Raw genomic sequence first — 19,165 nt, forward strand, 5'->3', positions numbered from 1 at the left:
ATGCCTGCGTTTACTTACATGCAAAATGAAGATTCTAACCCTCACCACACAGGACTTGGGTAAGTATTAAAAGATTACAACTAGGCCCGGCCCCTGACCAAAGGAAATTTTTCCCTTGCCTGGGAAGGTTGTCCATCTCAACTGCAACTGCGGGCCCACCTTGGAAGAGAGGCCCAGATTGCTGGGGGTTGGGCAGGGGTGTCTGTCCAGGACGCCTACCTAAGCCATCCATGGGGTGGGAGATGCCATCACAAGAATGTCTTCCTCAAGTCCTCTCTCCAGAGTCCAGAAACGTAGTCACCACCGCAGGGTGAATCGAACAGTTCGGGATCTCTTCTTTTCATAGGATACAACTGATGCAGTATGTCATCTATGGAATTGCATCCTTTTTCTTCTTGTATGGGATCATTCTGCTGGCAGAAGGCTTTTACACCACCAGTGCAGTGAAAGAACTGCACGGTGAGTTTAAGACAACCGCCTGTGGCCGCTGCATCAGTGGAATGGTGAGTGCGAACCTCTGGTAACTGATCGTCTGATAAACAGAGCCAAGCCCTTGTGTATTTCCTTGTATTGGGTAAGAACTAGCAGCTCTTTGAGAGTAGACAGTGGGTCGGGGACACAAGTATTGGTCTTACCAATTCAGAGTTAGGACTATGGATACCTTTAACATGATATTGATAATAAAATATATGGCTGGTAGACTTAAACGTTTCCCTTATCAGTGTACAGGTAATAAGGGTACTGAAGAGTTTTCAAATGTCAAGTTCCTACTATAGATAACTTTCATATTGTATCAATGCTCCCCTTTGTTTATCTTTAAAATATAGATCACAGCCATAAAAACATACATGTAATGTACTATGAGAAACAGTCGCAGTCCTGTCAATATTATACCAGCACCCTACGGTACCAAGTACCTAGCTGGACTCTGCTAACCAATAGAGGTGCAAAGATTAAAACACAGGCTCCTTCTTTAAGGACCTCATAGTCTTAAGATGGTGGTTAGCAAACTACGGCCTATGGGCCAAATTTGGCCTACTACATGATTTTGTACAGCTCAAGTGGTAAGAATGGTTTTTATATTTTTAAGTGGTTGGAAAAAAACAAATGAATAGTATTTCATGACACATGAAAATTATATAAAATTCAAGTTTTGAGGATCATAAAGTTTTATTGGCATATAGCCACACCTATTCTTTTGCATGCTGTCTATGGCAGCTTTCATGCTAGAAAGCATGAAGCAGAGTTGAGTAGTTGCAACATGTGGCCCGCAAAGTCTAAACCGTTTGCTAGCTGGCCCTTTATAGTAAGACAACATTGCTGGCCTCTGGTCTAGAAGATAACAAATCTTAAAAATAGCTGATTAAAAGCCAGAGTTAAAAATTGCTGCATCACAAAAGGAAACTCCATGGTTGAATTTGAGTGTATAAATTGAGTTTATGACAGCACATTGAAGTGGAAATGTCTCAGAGGCAGCTGGCTGCATTGGTCTAGCGTTTGAAAGAAAACAACTTGGGCATCAAGAGAAGCGCTAATGCTGAGGAGGAAACCCCAGGCTTTCCGATGAAGGCTGTTGGCCTCTCCCGAGGAAAACACACACTGCGCGGCAGGGGCCCAGGCTTGCTGGGCGCTGGCTGAGGTTTCTGCTCTGGCGAGGAAAGGACTCGGGGTCTGGCTTAAAGCACCAGGAGAGCCCACTGGTCAGAAAAATCCTCCTCAGAGAGGCATATGGATTGTCGTGGAATTCTCTGTGACCCAGGGACCAGAGCCTGTGTATGAAGGGTCTGTAGGGGTTTTATCAGAATAACATTAAGCACGAGGCCGTAAGTGTCTCAAGGAAAGTGTGACCCTACCTTGGGCAGATGTGCCACTGGCAGCTGCTGGTCCCAGGAGGAACCCTTGGGGCCTGGGGGGAGACTGTGCTGATGCTTGCTGGCCCTGCTGCTTGCGTGGCCGGCCCTTGGCTTCCATGTCCTTGGCTAAATGCCGGGGCTGAGCCCTGGAGATACGCGCACGCATGACCCGCAGCTGCACATGCGCTCAGGAAGGGCTTCGCGGCATGGAGTGGGGGAAACTGCTCACACGAGGCCTGGGGAAGAGGAAGCAGCATAAGCAGGGCAGGGGGGCCCAGAAAAGAGGGGGCTCCAGGCAGCCAGCTGTGTGCCCCGGCTGGGAGGGAAGGGCTGGGCGAGGCCAGTTAGAAACGACGCTGCTTGGAAGGGGACCAGGGACCAGATCTGGAAAGGCCCTGGATGCCAGGCTGGGAATAAAATCAACAAAGACTAGCAGCGACGCCTCCATGTGGGAGTAGTGTGGAGGATGGATCTGAGAGGGGAAGGTCAGCTTGTGGCGAGTGATGGTGCAGATGGGAGGTGGGCATGGCAGCGGGGTGGAGGACAGGGACAGGTCCAGACACTGGCAGGGGTGGGCTCTGGGCTGGGTGTGTAGGCATCAGGGTGAGAGGAGGGCTGAGCACCACGTCTCTGGCCTGGGTGACATGCCGAGGAGGCTGTGGAGAAGGGGAGAGGATGAGGAGGGTGGATGCAGCGGGACGACATTGATGTGACTTATGGAGTGCCACGTGGGGTTATCCACAGCGTCACATGGAGGCTTGGGGCTGGGGTGGCTGGAATTATCTGAGCAAGAGTGGTGGGCACGAGCCAGTTCACGCTGACAAGCTGTGTGGAAGGAGAGAGCCGCGGGGCGCACCAGCACCTCCTGGATAGGCCAAGGAAAAGGAGCCTTCACGGGGAACCAAGGGAGAATGGTGGCCAGAGACGAGGGTAGTGTCTTGGATGGAGCTCAAGGAGGGAGGAAGTGGCCAAGGAGATACCCCAAGGAGTCCAGATAATTTGATGTAACCTCAGGTCCCATCTGTGTGTCGCTCCTCCTGTCATGCCCACCTCACAGTCATCTGAGCCCATGCCCTGAAGGCCGGAGGGCAAGGGGCCCCTGGGCCGGGCTCTCTTCCCCAGGAATCTCTGCAGGTGGCCCCGCCCCTCAGGCAGCCTGCCTCCTGCTGTCTTGCGCCACCTCTGCCACCGCTGCGCCTCACGCCATTGCTCTCTCCTGTACCACTGTCCTGCACCAGGGGCTCAGCCAGTCCTTAGTCCCCCTAGCACAACTAAGACCAGGCCACAGATGTCAGGGTCTTTCTGAGGGCAGTGGGAAGGGCAGTGGGACTGCGAGAAGGGGACTGCGACGTGGACACCACTCCTGTTGGAGTCCACAGGCCCTGTTGCTCTCATGTCAGCAGAGGGCCCAACTCTCGTCTCTGCGTCCCATGCCACGTCCGCTCCTTTCAGGAGAAACAGCACCCACAGGGAGCAGACCAGCAGAACGTGACAAGCTTCAGGTTCTTCTGGAATGACACCATTTGTGGGATTTCAGAGGGGTCCAGCTGGGCTCAGGCTGTCTGGTGGGCCCCTTCCGGATCTCTGTTTACCTAATCTCCTGTGCACAGATGCTTGAGTAAGAACAGGCACGCACACCCCTCCCACAGACAGATAACAGTCGCCACAGATAGCGTCACTGGGTGATATTTCAGAAAACCATGTTCCTAAAAGAAACTACCTACTAGGATGAAACCCACCTTTCAGTTGCTGAACGATTTAATTCTTTGCTGATATGAACTCCCTCAATCCCCAATGTCAGGATTTGGGGTTTCACATTGGCTTTTTGAGGTTAAGTTCATAGAACAACAGAGTGAATGACTTTTAAAACTCTCAGGAATAAACCGTATCTCAATAAAGCTGTTATTTAAAAAAATACAAGGAAGAGACTGTGTAAGTCAGGGGAATGGTTACTTTTGGTGGGGAGGAGACAGCTGAAAAAAATGGGGAGCAGAAGGAAAATAGCCACAGAAAGTGGGAACTCCCCACAAAAACCTCCTGGTGGCTTTTAAATGACAGCTTTCCCCCTCACTTCTACCCATCAGATTTCAGAAATAAAGGGGTATGGGTTCTGCCAGGGAACAGCATTAAGTCAGCAATTGCCTGATGTTTAAGGTCTTTGGATCCTTCCAGCATTTGTCTGTATGTAGTAGGTGGAGAGTGCCAAGAGCTTGTACTTGAGCCAGTGGCACTTCACCCAGAGCCAGGGACACCACTGTTCTCATTGAGGAAGCCCGCTGCCCACGGCCCACCCAGCACAGCCTGCTTTTAGCTCTTGCGTGTGTCAGATTTTGTTTGAGAAAGATCTGTTGTAAGGATTTGTGCACTCAGTCCCTGGCCACTGGTGCCTCGTGTGCTCTGGTTTCCTCCGTCTGCTCAAGGGATCACAATGCTGACCTGCCTTGGAGCGTGTTAGGAAGACACAGGTGACAGGGCAGGGATCAGGACGGAAAGTTGTGTGAGGTGAAGGCAGATGAGCTCTGCCCACCAGCAGCCTTCCTGTCCTCTACCCTTTGTGGGAGGTTGTGCCCAGGAGCTGACTGGGGAAGCCGCCGGAATGCTGGGGGCCACCAAGACAGGGCTGGCCCCTAGGGCGGTCTCTCTTGGGGGTACTGGCCTCCCAGGGAGGGAAGGCTCACCAAAGCCAAGGACCCCCCCAGCCCCTTCCTGCTCAGGTCATTGTGGTGGTATTAGAAAGAAGGTAAAGTTTTGTTTCGAAGGGAAAAAAAGAAACCCTAGCCTGGTGCAGCTGGATCATAAGCACTGGGGAGGAAGGGGGGAGGTGACACTGCTGAAATCTGCTTTGAATATTTTTAGAAATGCAAATGTTCCTTGAAATAAAAGGAAGTGCCTTGTGTCTGCAGTTTCCTGGGGTGACCATCAAGAGGCGGCCTCACACCGCCCAGGTAGCTGCTGCCATGTGCAAACTTAGGAGGAGTCCGGGTCTCCATCATCAGCCAAAAAAAAAAATAAAAGCCAAATTAGGAGAACTCCAAATCCTTGCCCACTTGCTCTGTGGGTACACTTGAGAATAGAAATCCCACAACGTCTTTGAGGCAGCCTTTCAAAGCCCTCTGAAATTGGTCGGCAAGGCAGAAGGTTATGCAGAAAGTCAAGTGCTAGGATCATGTTCTTGCTGGAATCGCCCGTGGCAACGTGTGGGTGAACGTCAGGTAGCTTTTTCCCTAAGCCATTGCTCTGCTTGCAAAGCTGCTGTGAATCTTAGAGACCAATGAAAACTAGAGGAAAATGAGAATTTTATCAGAGTCACTGTGCATTAAGCTTGTGCTCATGACTATTTGAAACTTTTGATAAAGGTTCAAGGATCTGATGCTTTTAGTAATTTCACAGGATCAGGAAACTAGCAAAGTTCTTTTTGAGAGAGGCTTCCCTTTAGCAACTGCTATTCTACCAGCCCTCTGTTACATAAAAAAAAAATAATAATAATAATTTATGAGGAATTCCTATGAAGTTATAATTCAGTGGCCTATGAAAGCACCCTGAGAGTATCCCATGTTAAGTAGGATGGTGAGTTTTCAGAACTGATGTTTAGAAAGAATGTCTCATTGGGAGGCCCTGTCTATAGCTCTGGGGACCGTGGCCAGCTCTCGCTTCCCCTGCTCCCCCGGGGCCAAGCCTTTCCTTTCTGGCTGCCACAGCTGAGAGGTCCAAAGGCATCCCGCAGGCCCGTCAGGCCTTCCTCTCGGGATGTTCCTGCCCGTTTCAGTGCTGATTCTCCTTCCTCTTGTTTCGGCCTAGTTCGTTTTCCTCACCTACGTGCTTGGAGTGGCCTGGCTGGGCGTGTTTGGTTTCTCGGCGGTGCCCGTGTTTATGTTCTACAACATATGGTCAACTTGTGAAGTCATCAAGTCACCGCAGACCAACGGGACCACGGGTGTGGAGCAGATCTGTGTGGATATCCGGCAATATGGTACTTCCTTTTAACCCCCCTTTAATTCTTTATCCCCTCCTGCATTCGTCTGGACCTTAATTATTACATGGGTGTTTAATGTGATCTGTTCCATACTCTTGTGTTGGAATAGTTCATACTCTTTCCCTCAATATGCTCAGTTTTCTGGATGGAAACATCACTTGAGGGTTTTACTTCCTTGAAAAAGTCAATCAAGATTTTGTGATATTTTACAGTTAAATATGAACAAAAGATGCTTTTTATAATGTGAAAATACTTCATAATTCAGTTCAATCAAAGACTTCTGGATTAGCCACGATAAAAAGATTATCTATTTTTTCTTTAATTTCTTTTCAGTTTTATAACATCCAGCTTTCCATCCAAAATAATATTGAACACGCTATAATTCAACTAATTTATACATCCAGCTCTTCAAATCAAGTTTTTTAAGTGATCACTTGCTTAAACTTCATCTGTACTGAAAAATGTAACATAAAATCCAGATGTATTTTAAAGTCATTAGAATGTACTCTATAAAAGTATCGTCGGGACCAGCCTGAGCAAGAGCGAGACCCCGTCTCTATCAAAAAAATAGAAAGAAATTATCTGGACAACTAAAAATATATAGAAAAAATTAGCCGGGCATGGTGGCACGTCCCCGTAGTCCCAGCTACTTGGGAGGCTGAGGTAGTAGGATCGCTTGAGCCCAGGGGTTTTTGAGGCTGCTGTGAGCTAGGCTGACGCCACGGCACTCTAGCCCGGGCAACAGAGTGAGACTCTGTCTCAAAAAAAAAAAATAAAAATAAAAAAGTTTCATCCACGTCTGGAAGCTAGTTCAAACATATTGTCCTAATGAATGGGATCTTCACAATAGGGAACTGAGGTTGCTTGGTTGTGACAAGCCACAGAAGGGGCCATCGGCTTCTCCTGTCAGTTAATCTGGGGCTCAACTTAGAAGGCGGCATCCTAAGGAAGATGTCTAATTACTACTTCCAGCTAGGATGGTAGAAAATCTGTTCTTGGCAGAAACAACCAGCGAGGGAAAAGAGATTTCATTAGAATCAAAGGGGAAATACCTGTTCTAAAGCTTTTCTGGAGAAAGATAATTATTTCATTTTTGCTTCTCGTTTTTCTCACGTGGCTTATTCTCAACATCTTATCTTACAACATAATTTGAAACTTGCCTAAAACTGCCCATCAGGCTAATTTCTCCTCTCAAAGACCAGGGGCTCAACAACACTGTTCTCTTTATGATGGATTTGAAAACAGAGCCTAAAGTTGGTTTTTAAAGTATTCGTAAATGAGTATCTAAATGTGTATTGTTCCCCTCTTCTTTAAAAATAAGTATTTTTGCCACAAATTTTTGGTAATCTGTAATCATCTTTTTACATCCTCTGTATTTGCCCAACTAGTTATTCTCAAATTCACTGGTTTCGCTGACAATTTGGGGACTGGTCATTTCCCATTCTTCTGAGGCATAAAGATTTACTCTTGGCCCATCTCAAGGATGGAGAGAATAAGGACTTTTTCTTTTTCTTTTTTTAGATACTCTTTCCTTACCTCCTAGGAGAAGTGTAAACTGAGCTGTGTTTAATATTTAAGCACAAACCTATGCATCAAAGGGGAAGAAGAACAGTAGCCTAATGGACAGCTGTCACTGCAGAGGGGACTCAGGGTTACAGTGAGAGAGAATCCAAAGACTGTGCTTGACCCCGCCTCTGGTACTGGACTTCAGCATGATAAAATGCTTTACGAGGGGGTCATCCTGTGCTTGTCTACCTATAGTTAATAAATGCACTGTAGGGAAAGCTTACCTTGGAAAAATCAATTTTTACAAATATCAACTTCACTGAACAAAGCATAATTTATAGGGGAAAAAAATATCTGACTGTTTAAATCTTTTAAAAACTAGTTGACTTTGCTCTTGCCCTACTGTCCAAATGGGGCTTACTATTCCAAAATGCCTATTGTGCAGACAGCAGCTACATCAACTGTTGGTGAAGAACAAAGCCTACAATTACACTGTTACCGTCATCCAAAATGGTAAGGTCTAATAAGAACATGAGGCACTGTAGTTTGCACTAACGTTCCCTTGGGGTTCATTTTACAGGTATTATTCCTTGGAATGCTTTCCCAGGAAAAATATGTGGCTCTGCTCTAGAGAACATCTGCAACACCAATGAGGTAAACCTGGCATAGTTCAGTGGGCTCACATGGTCACCTTTTGTAATATTAGGCAGCTAGAAAGAGCAAGAGAGATGGTTAAAATGCTACTAAGGAAAGCTCTTTTTTGTAGACTCTTTAAGATTGAACTGTGTGTAACCATCAGTATTCAGCCAGTTTTGACCTACAAAAATAGCCACTTCATATGGTCCAACCCATTCGGTGAGGATCCTTAGGAGTTGGAGAACTTTTCCTTTGGGCAATAATTTAGGAATGATCCCAAACCTGTAAATCTGAAAATATACCTAGATTCTTCTCTTTCTCCTTTAGAAAGTTTTTCAAAGTATAACACTTGTCACAGAACAAATGTAAGTTAATTTTCATAGAAAAGATTCCACTGGGCTGGGCGCGGTGGCTCACGCCTGTAATCCTAGTACTCTGGGAGGCCGAGGCGGGTGGATCGCTCGAGGTCAGGAGTTCAAGACCAGCCTGAGCAAGAGCGAGACCCCGTCTCTACTAAAAAAAATAGAAAGAAATCATCTGGCCAACTAAAAATATGTATAGAAAAAATTAGCCGGGCATGGTGGCGCATGCCTGTAGTCCCAGCTACCCGGGAGGCTGAGGCGGTAGGATCACTTAAGCCCAGGAGTTTGAGGTTGCTGTGAGCTAGACTGATGCCACGGCACTCACTCTAGCCAGGGCAACAAAGCGAGACTCTGTCTCAAAAAAAAAAAAAAAAAAAAAATTCCACTGAATTTGTGTATATACCAAATTTTTAACAGATGATGCCATATTCAATCATTTATATTTCCAGAATGACTTGATATTATTTCTCTATCTCTCATTGATTCTTAATTGGCAGTATATCATAACACTTTGGTTTTAAACTCTCTCAGCCCTAGAATATTCTTCAGTCATTGGCCAACTGTTGATAAGGCAAAATTCTTAAATGCACTGGTGGAAGTTTGCATATTTAAGAACATCCTAACGTGCTGTTGAGTTACAGAAATAATCAGCCCTCACCCGATCTGGCTTGTCAACTTGTACATCCATAACAGGAAATGTCTCAAAGCAGGGGCTCCCAACCTTGGCTGCACATTGCAGTCCTCAAGGGAGCATTACAGTATCCTGATGGCTGAGACCCAGCCCCCAGCATTCGGATTTAATTGGTCTGGGGTGGGCAGCCTGGGCATCAGAAAGTTTTTAAAGCTCCCCAGGTGATTCCCATGTGCAGGCAGAGCTTGAAGGCAGCGCAGGCCTGCACTCAGCCTTGCAGAGAACAGCCGCAAGGAGAAAGATGAAGCCGCACCCCACAATGGTGTGGGCCATTTCATCCCACATCAAATGCTTACGTTGGTGCCCTGTTCTTTCCTAGTTCTACATGTCCTATCACCTGTTCATTGTGGCCTGTGCGGGAGCTGGCGCCACCGTCATTGCTCTGGTGAGTAACGGCCCCAGGACCACCCTAGTCTAGCCCCTCCCTCCAGCCCCTAAACGACAGATTTCCCTTCCAGTTTTTACCAGCCTACCAAAGCCAACGATGCTGGCAGTCAATCTTGGTAACTGGCACCTGTGGAAACCAACCACATGTCTAGTTTGCAGGAAGCACTAGTTGGCTGCCTTGGCACCAATTGTAGGTGATGCAATTTGGACTCTGGAAAGAGGCAAGGGTACCAACACCTGTTGACTAGGCCTAACATATTGCCTTGTTGCATTCAGCACTTAGCTTCATGACTTTAGACGCGGACAAATGCTCATGTGAGGCATTACCCATTTCTTTGCCAAGAAATCTTAACTTCCAAATGGAAATACGCACATATACATACATGAGTGTGTACATATTGAGCTCATCATACGTAGTAGTTATGTTCTATAAAGTCTCCTCAAACACTGAATTAGCGAATACTAAACCATTGCTCTTAGGGGAAATACAGGGTAGGGTTCCTGTGAGCCTCTGGTCACATCATTTTCATCAGCCTGTCAATATATAACCTTGTTTTATGTGTGTTTCTGTGTAAAGACACCTTATTCCATATACAGTTGATTCATTAATATTGAATTACAGACAACACTATCACTCATACCTGAACAGAGCTTATTGTAACACATTTTCTCCAGTAAGGCACATCGAAGCCTTCCTGTGTTAGGGACACTAGACGGTACTGCAACACTACGTTTGGGAACCATTTTAAGCAGCAGAATCACCAATAAAAATCATAAAAATGTGAAAAACATGGCCCTAAATATACTTTGAGAAGGACACCTGTTTACAGTCTGAGAGCAGAAACAAGGTAGTGGAGTGTCGTCATGTTCGACCTCAGTTGAGAATGTGTGCACTGGGTGACAGCTGTTTTACTGCTTTGTGCGCGTTCCCTAATAACTGAAGGTGCTTCAAATATCAATTTGGGGATTATAAATAAATTTTAGCAATTAGGCAAATTCTCAGAAATGGAATCTGTGAATTACGAAAATCAATACACACGTGTATGTATGTGTGTGTGTATATATGTGATTTTGGAGGGCTTGATTTATGATTTGAAGAAAACCAACTAAGATTGGTAGAACAAGGGGAAAAATCTCAGCTGCTCGAAAAAGGAGTCATTCCCAGTTTACCCATTAAGTCATTCCTTCCCATTATCAGCCCATGAAAGAAAGCCGGGGAGTCACGGTGGTGACCTGTGCTCCTGGCTGAGCAATAGGCGCAGGACAAGGACTAATTGCTGCTGAGAGGCAGCTGGGGAAGATGAGGGGGAAATGAGCATTTAGCTTCATCCTTCTCGTGCTGCTGACCCAGCTCCCTGTTATTCTTAAAACATGTCCAAGTCCTTTGAATAAATGTACTGAGGGCCGAACAAAGGACTATGAGAAAACGTTTATGTGTGCCAGATATGAAAATCATCTGTTGTGATTATAAGGGGGGGAAAAAGAAGCACCTTAGGCTAGGAGCGCGGGCACCATGCCCGCCCAAGTTTAGAAGTGTCATGGCATCGGCCTCACTGCCTGTATCTTACTGTCCTGTTTTGTTCTCTTCCACCAGCTGATCTACATGATGGCTACTACATATAACTATGCGGTTTTGAAGTTTAAGAGTCGGGAAGATTGCTGCACTAAATTCTAATTGCATAAGGCCAATAAGGAGCTTTAGAGAGCTATGCTCTGTAGCGTGAAATATCACTGACACTCCAGACTAAAGCAGAGTCTAGGTTTCTGCAGTTCTGTTACAGTAATTTGTAAATAGCTTTATGTAGTAAACTCATTTTGCATGGTAGATTAATAAGATGACTTACTGTACCTGAATTACAAAATAATGAGATCTGGCTATTTCCACATTTTGAAAAGGATTCAGTTATTTACTGACATTGGTGAGCATCCTTTGAAAAATAATTTTCTTGAACTTAAACTTTGAGCAGTATCTCTAAATGAAGTATTAACACTTTGGAATACCCACATTTTCCACTATTTGTTTGATAACCAATTTTAATGATGAAAACAAAAACAAATGTTGATGAAATGGAAGAGAACCAGTTTAATCTGGATTTTGTTTTGTCAGATCCTTTCTGGAAAATGTTACAAATATGTTCTAAATTTGATTTAAAACTTTTTTTCCTGATCACATGGTTCACTACCAAATGCCCCTCAAATAAGCCAGATAAAAATTTGAAGAAAAAAGTCACCCAATTGTTTTCTCTGATAAAAAGAATTTACATGTGGGTTTTTTTTTTTTTTTTTGCAAACACAATCATTCCTGTAGAGCCCACAAAACTGGTAACCTTAAATTGTTGTGTTTTGTTGAGTAATAACTGTTTCCTCATAGCTAGTTCTCAAACTGCACATAAGATTTTAACAGGAAGAGAAACTAGGCTGGATCTAAAGGTCTCAAATATGTTGAGAAGGAAGTATGAACTATAAGAACTTGAGATGTAGATTTACTTTGCAGGAGAAATGAGGAAAATAAACAGGAAAGAAGTGTTTGCCACATCAACTGTAAAGAATAATAAGGATTTTTACATTTTGTGAAATGAAATATTGGTATTTACAAAATGAAAAATGTAGTTTCTCTACTAAGAGTTTGTTAACACAGAGACTGCATGCTTTGCCTATAGTTCTTAATTTTGTTTTGACATTCATTTAATTTTTTCCATGTTAAATATGTAGTTTTTTAATTACTCAAAATAAACATTATTCACACTTTTAGGCCTTTGGGGGAATTGATTTTTATCCACAGGTAGAAAAGATCTTTGCGATACACTTAAAACAAATACGTGTGTTTCTGCCCTGCATTAGTCTTTAAAATTACTATCAGAATGGTAAAAAAGCACCCTCTTATATTTCATTTTTGCTTTTTCTTAACAATACCTTTGGCCATTTTTTTTCCAGTTCATTGTATACTAACTTTTCTTCAGCCTTTTAATGCGAAACCAATTAGAGTATGCTTTCAGTATCTGATAGCTCTGCTAGCAGAACAAGTATTAATACAGAATAACCCTCGCCCCCTTTAAAGTCAAGTCTGTCTAATCTGACTAGCACCTCGCTTTGCCTTCTCACATGCTCACTAGCCATCATGCTCACCCTTCTCTTCCAGATCCACTTCCTCATGATACTGTCTTCTAACTGGGCTTACTTAAAGGATGCGAGCAAAATGCAGGCTTACCAAGATATCAAAGCAAAGGAGGAACAGGAACTGCAAGATATCCAGTCTCGGTCAAAAGAGCAACTCAATTCTTACACATAAATGTTTGCCAGAGTGTTTCGGCCGACGCATTCACAGTTCTGACAAATCATCAGACAGCTGCTCTGCAGTACAGATGTGTATCCCACCAAACAAACTAACGTAGACATGTAAACACTTCACTGTTTCAAGCTGCTGGGATGTATCGCTAGGAAAACCTTCCAGTGGGTAAATCTTTTTTCTTTAGAACAAATATTGGAGGTTTCATGTTAGCCATTTTAAAAGGCAACACTTTGACAAAATGATTGTTCATTCTTTTGAAATTTGTGGCACGTTCACACTTACTGCTAGAGCAATTTTATCACGAAAAGCAGTGGAATACTTCTTACTTTTTCATAGGGACAAAGGATGTGACCATAAATTCACATATGACATCTGTCCTCAAATGTTATCTAAGGAGGAAATAAAATGGAATTGGTGTGAAGTTCTGTTTCTGAAAGCTGACATTTATTAAACTTTGGCTCAAAGGTAATGTGATTCTTACAACTGACTTTTTAAATTAGCTCTGCCCCAAGTCCAGGACCCATTAATTTCCTGAGCCAATCAAATTTTTCAATAATGCTAAAATGAGCTCTTGCAATTCTGCTTACCCTACTACTGAAGAAGCCGGATTCTGACTCATTGACGAGCTTTCCAGAATCAATTTATCATAGATTTCATTTTAACAAAATGATACTGATCCAGTTGTTATCATTCTTGGGAAATTTCGGCTCTGCCTTAATGAGTATTTGCTTTAAATTTCTAAGAATTTATAACCACAGACCCAAAAATCCTTCACAGAATTTGTTCCTTGTTTTTCTTAATTAGGAAGTGTTACCTTATTAAAATGACCACCATTCTAAACTATTTAAGTGGTCTGGATAGTGAGTTTACAGTTTCATACCAACTATCTAAAATCTAATTACAAACTGACCACAGACCTCTAGCCTCCTACTTTTATAGACTTGAATACTTAAGTAATTTAAATTAGGGTTGGTATTTCATTTTTTCTTATCTAAATCTGTTTCCTGGAATAATAAAGTTTGATGTTCAGCAAGAAAACTGCTTGAGTTTAAGCCATTTTCAAAAGAAACTTGCCTTCTAACATCATTGTGTTCCAGAACATTAAGTGACTATAGGTACTGGGTATTAGTGATGGTAAACTTTGTGTTGTTCTTTATGAAATAAATGATCCATATAACTGTTGGGTGCATCAGTGCTTTTCAAAGGGGCTGCTTACTATAGGGTTAACTATGTATATTCATGTTAAGAGTTAACTTGTGGTTTGGCTGTTTCCTGGATTTTAAAACATATACATGTGCAGAAATGTATTCAAATGAAAGGAAGCATACCTTTATCAAGATGCTATTAAAATTGAACAGCAAGTATATTTCATTTGGATTTTTTTTTTTTTGGTTAATGCCTAAAAATGCCTATTTGGATTTTTTTTTTTTTAATTGGGAGAAGCTCTCGTCTGTGTAGAACAGTTGTTCTGAAATAGCTTAGTGTTTTGTTTTCCTGTTGCATGACAGACTTAACTATTCTTTCCAGCAGTGGAGGTGCTGTCAGAGTCCAGTGTTCTAGAAAAGGCAGTGTCTAAAGCCTAATTTTACTTTTCTAATTCTGGTAGCTATTACCAGGAATTTTCAAAAGTTTTGTTTAAGTAGTCTAATATTTTTTATGTAAAGAGCATTAAATTTTGCTATGTATAAATTTTTGTAACCTAACAGTGAATCAATATTTTCTATCAGTGCCAAGGGCTTCCTGTAGTTCTATTCAAGTGTTACAATAAATATTTGTAGATAATAGTTAATACTTGTGTATGCTTATTTTAAATATCTATTTAGGTAGAAATAGTTGTGGATGTACTAAGAGTAATTAAATAAAATTATAGCTTCATTCACTTGCCTTTTTTACCATACATAAATCCTATCATCTTTCTTTGTCCTCAGTATGGTGTCAATTTTAAATAATATGCATAATCAAGATTTCACATTTGTATGGACATCAAGTCTGTGAGACTGCTACTTATTTCTGACAAAAATCTTTCAGCGAGAGCAATTTGAGAAAATACTGTAACAAACAAACAGGGCTGTATTTGACATAAAGTGCCACTAGCACTTTATACAGTTCTCTGTGAAAAGAATTTTTCTAACTAGCTTCAACAAATAAAGCTGTCAACCTATGGGATTAACACAAGGCTTAAGCTTGGACAAAGCAGAAACAATGGGGAGCCTTAATAAGGGTCCAGGTACCGTTCGCTGTTTTTAAAACCCAAGGCATAACAGTCTATTGAAAGATTTATTCAGGAATATAAAAAAAAAATCTAGTTCTAACAGTTATTCTCTAAAGCAGAACTAAATTTGTTACTTAGGATTTCATTTTATAATCTGTTTAAACTACTTATCTGTCAACATGATTATACATTTGGATTTTCTACATCTGACCTTTCTTAGTGAGGACTAGCCTTTGTCATTATTGACACACTGACATTTCTAAATGTGGAGCTGACTCTGGATCACCAACCTTCATTCACTCATGGCAGGATAACAATCAGGAGCCCAATTAGTGTGCTATTTGTCACACTACTTAGTATCTTCTGTTTAAATAGCTTTTTGTGCAATTAAGTCCCATGAGTCAACCGAGTAAACTAAATAATGGTTAGATCACAAGCAATATCTTAATTATCGACCATAATCCTGCCACAAAACATAGGACCTTCTAGACAGTAGAGATTTTTCCAATTATACCTTGTAAACTTTGACTTTTAAGAGATGAAAATGAAGTCAAACTTACAGGGGAGGGGCCTATTCATTTACAAACCACCAAACACTTTAAGTCCATTCATTAAATTATGAGTACCAAAGATTCTACAATAAAGATGTTATCTCAGTCTGTTCCTGCTGCTATAACAAAATACCTTAAAGCAGGTAATTTATAAAGAACAGAAATGTGTTTCTTACAGTTCTGGAGGCTGACAAGTTCAAGGTGCTGGCAGGTTTGGTGTCTGCTTCCAAAATGTTGCCTTGTTGCTGTGTCCTCAAATGGTGGAAAGGCAAAAAAGGGCCCTGCTAGTTCCCATGAGCCCTTTTATAAAGTTGGTAATCCCATTCATGAGGGCTCCACCCCCATGACTTAATCACCTCCTAAAGGCCCCACCTCTTAATACTATCACCCTGGGGTTTAAGTTCTAACATGAATTTGGGAGGGACATATACATTCAAACCATAGCTGATGTCAAAAGTAAAGACCAGAAGTGATTATCATACTATTTCTGGTGCCTAGAATGGAAAATAAGTTCAGACAGAGAGCAAGAGAGCATTAGAGAAGATGGCTTCCTGTTTTACAGGTGGTAGCCCAACTCTAGAGAGGGAGGAACACAGCTTAAACCTCCAAAATCTAGGCCTGTGGTTGATTGATAAGATAGGTTATACTCATTTAAAAATTTAAAACAAAAATAAAGAAGGAAAAAAAACCCAGTTCATTTTCGTGTAATGAATGAGAAATTCTATGGCTAGAGAAGGGGTTTCACTTGACTAAGATTATTCTTGGTTCATATACTACAGTACCAAATATAATTACAGAAAAATCAAATTGGATTATACAAACTTTTTATTGAGAATTTTGTCTGATTTCAGAGAAACACTTAGAAAGCACTCAATGTTGTATGACTTCTCATTGTACGTAAGAATCTGCACGGCAAACACAATTACCACGACTCTTCTGGGCCTTCAGGAGATAAGTGTGTGGAACTAAATTAGAGAAGACAAAAATTAAAAATATAAAAATTTAAAAATTCATGTCAAGTTTATTTGGGATCTTCATACTGTTCTCACTCCTTCCCTGTGGGGTTTCTACCCTTGTTTACAATTTGTATCAGGACCAATTTCACAAGTTAAAAAACAAGTGATTTATTTTTTTTAAGTCAGTCATTTTGACTGATTCAGTAATTTCTTACAGGCAACCTAAAATACCTGACCGTCTCCTTTGGCTGACAAAATGAGCAATAATGGTTCACGTATGGAACACAGTGTTCAGAGAAACCATACCTTTCCTCTTTTTCACTAGGTGGCAGCGTGTCCACTAGGGAGCCTTCTCCAACCATCTGTTTTGAACCCTTATACGAAGAGGAGGAAAGAAGAAATTTGAAATTAGATATGCATTAATTTTATGAAACATTTTGGTTACTCTAAGAACTGTTTTTGAAATATATGTTATTTAAGAGTCTAAAAAGTGACCTTTAAACATGAAATTTAGCAAGCACATCAAAATAAAACTATACAGCATGCATTTTCAATACCTATAATACTTCAGACTTAAATAATAAAAGGTCTATCATAATAAATGCATCAATACTGAGACATTATTTCTTGTTCTTAAAACAGTAAGAGATATCCCAACCTTTACAAACTCTGACAAATCAAAATCTCTTAAGTCTTTCACCTAAGCAAAAACTATGACATTTTGTCAGGAGTATAATGTATTTAAAAGACTTGAGGTTCCATTTGAACTCTGGATTTTGTATGCTTTTAATCTCTTTGTCCTTAGTGGAGAAGACAGATTCCTGTCCCAAGATGTTAAAAAAAAAAACCCACAAAAGCCTCGGGTGTCCCCACCCACAGACTGCCCTGTCCATGGCATCAGCACCTCATCTGCCAACTGCTGGTCTTGCCCCTGCTGGATGATTTTCATGTATTTCTCTAAAGTGCCCTCCTCAGGAACAGATGTGTCTTTTGTTTCTTGAATACTTATTTCTTTTTCCATTTCAATCTTCAATGATTCTTCAATCATTCTCTATAAAATAGATGGGCACCAAAATAGGAAAAACACAAATATGTTTTTAAAACTTTAAAGTATTTATAAAATGTACAATATAATCTTGATCCTTTAAGTACAGCCTGCATGCCAGAGAACTATATATATGAGCGCTGTCCGGAAAGTAACTGGACAACGCGCGCGCATGCGTGTGTGTGCATGTGTGCGTGTGTGTGTGTGTGTGTATTTAAAATTGAAGTCATTGCTACCAAAGGGAGACAGACATGTTATTTCAATGAAGGAAGGGATTAATTTGCCTAAAGTGTCCTGTGCTTTAGACCCAAATTAACCAGGAATCCAAGGAACGTTCATATGGAAGATTAAGTTAAGCAACACTTAGCAGTACTGTTAAGTGGCCAGAGTAATCCATCTGTTTAGGACCTGAATCAGGACACAGAAAGCAAGAAGAGAATTAGAAGAAGGAGAAAGGCCATTTTGTGCCTCTAGAAGCAACAGTGAACTTGGCTGCCACCCCCTCTCCCTTAGGTTTTTCTAGTCCCAGCTAGCTGACATTGGGAGCTGCCTCTTTAAACCCCGTTACCAAAGCAAAGTTCTGCAGGAAAGCATAGTACAGTCTACCTCCTTTATGGGCTTATTTTAAGGATCATATAAGAATACATGAATAGTGGTTTCAAAAACTATCCTTTACTATGAAATTCATAAGGTGTATATTCTGTGCAGCCTTTCTCACTTCGTGGAAGACAAGGAGAGGACAGGGATGCCTTTTAAGTCACTTGTCACTCCTCTGACTTCAGACACTGCTGACTCCCCTCCCTGAGCTCAAGGTACTTCCGGTGTAGGTGTACGATGGAGAAACTAGTACAGAGTTGAGTTGTACGCATTACCCTTTCTTGATCCAGTTTTTCCAGTTCTCTTCGTTCCCTTTCTAAAGCTTCCTGTCGGTCAATCTGCCTTCTTTCTTCTCTCTGCCTTCGTTCTTTTACTTGCTGTGCCCATATTTTATCTTCTTCCTTTTGTTCTTTAATTTGTTTCTGATCTACACCTAATAAGACAGAAAAACAAAGAGTGAGTAGCTTCCAGCATCAGATTGTTCAAACGAAGGCAAGACCAGTTTGCAGGAGCCCTTGCCAAGACTCAAGAAGATGCTGCTTGGTTTTGGGATGACTCCATCGACCTGCTTCAAGTCGCTGCTCCATTTCCATTGACTGCAAGCCCCAATCCCACTCCTTGCACCACACCCCAACCTTTCACTTCACTGAGACAAATACAAGTCATCCTTACCACGACTGACTCCATGTCATATTTTCTCTTCCTCTTCACCCATCTTCTCCCTTCTCACCAAGGAAAACCCTGTATTTCTGCCCCTCCCTCTGATTACAATCCCTCCCCCATCCTTAGGACCCTAACTGAGCCATGAGTCCTATTTCTGTACATAGCAGTTTCAGAACTTTCTTACTCCCATAAAAATGCTCAAGTCTCTCTCACCCTGAACAGACCCATGCTACCGCCCTCCCCTGGCAGCTCCAGCTATCTCGCCATTCATTCATTCCCCACATCCTTCGGGCTGATGGCGGCCTCTATATATACAGATCCTTCCCACATCTTTTCCTATATCCTGCTCTCTCCCCCTAGCCTCACATCCACATTGCTGGCGGTTCCCTGCCATAAGCACGTGGAAACTCCATGGCCCGCCTCATCCCCGCAGCGATTGTTTGG

The 19,165-nt window shown here is 42.1% G+C and overlaps 2 protein-coding genes across 2 annotated transcripts in view; one reads left to right on the forward strand and one right to left on the reverse strand.

The window, feature by feature from the left end:
• Nucleotides 1-12,697, forward strand: part of GPM6B (glycoprotein M6B) — a 43,273-nt gene extending 30,576 nt beyond the window's left edge. Inside the window, exons 4-8 of the mRNA XM_069463783.1 lie at nt 347-503; nt 5,652-5,823; nt 7,913-7,986; nt 9,341-9,406; nt 12,548-12,697. Coding sequence (XP_069319884.1) covers nt 347-503; nt 5,652-5,823; nt 7,913-7,986; nt 9,341-9,406; nt 12,548-12,697 — 619 coding nt within the window. The remainder of the gene's footprint in view (nt 1-346; nt 504-5,651; nt 5,824-7,912; nt 7,987-9,340; nt 9,407-12,547) is intronic.
• A 3,605-nt stretch (nt 12,698-16,302) lies between these two features.
• The window catches only part of OFD1 (OFD1 centriole and centriolar satellite protein), a 32,994-nt gene continuing 30,131 nt past the window's right edge, over nt 16,303-19,165 (reverse strand). The window contains exons 20-23 of the mRNA XM_069462962.1: nt 18,334-18,491; nt 17,321-17,467; nt 16,723-16,790; nt 16,303-16,425 (exon numbers count right to left, since the gene is read on the reverse strand). Coding sequence (XP_069319063.1) covers nt 16,383-16,425; nt 16,723-16,790; nt 17,321-17,467; nt 18,334-18,491 — 416 coding nt within the window. The 3' untranslated portion in view covers nt 16,303-16,382. The remainder of the gene's footprint in view (nt 16,426-16,722; nt 16,791-17,320; nt 17,468-18,333; nt 18,492-19,165) is intronic.

The sequence above is a fragment of the Eulemur rufifrons genome, chromosome 30, assembly GCF_041146395.1.
Source record: "Eulemur rufifrons isolate Redbay chromosome 30, OSU_ERuf_1, whole genome shotgun sequence".
NCBI lineage: Eukaryota > Metazoa > Chordata > Mammalia > Primates > Lemuridae > Eulemur > Eulemur rufifrons.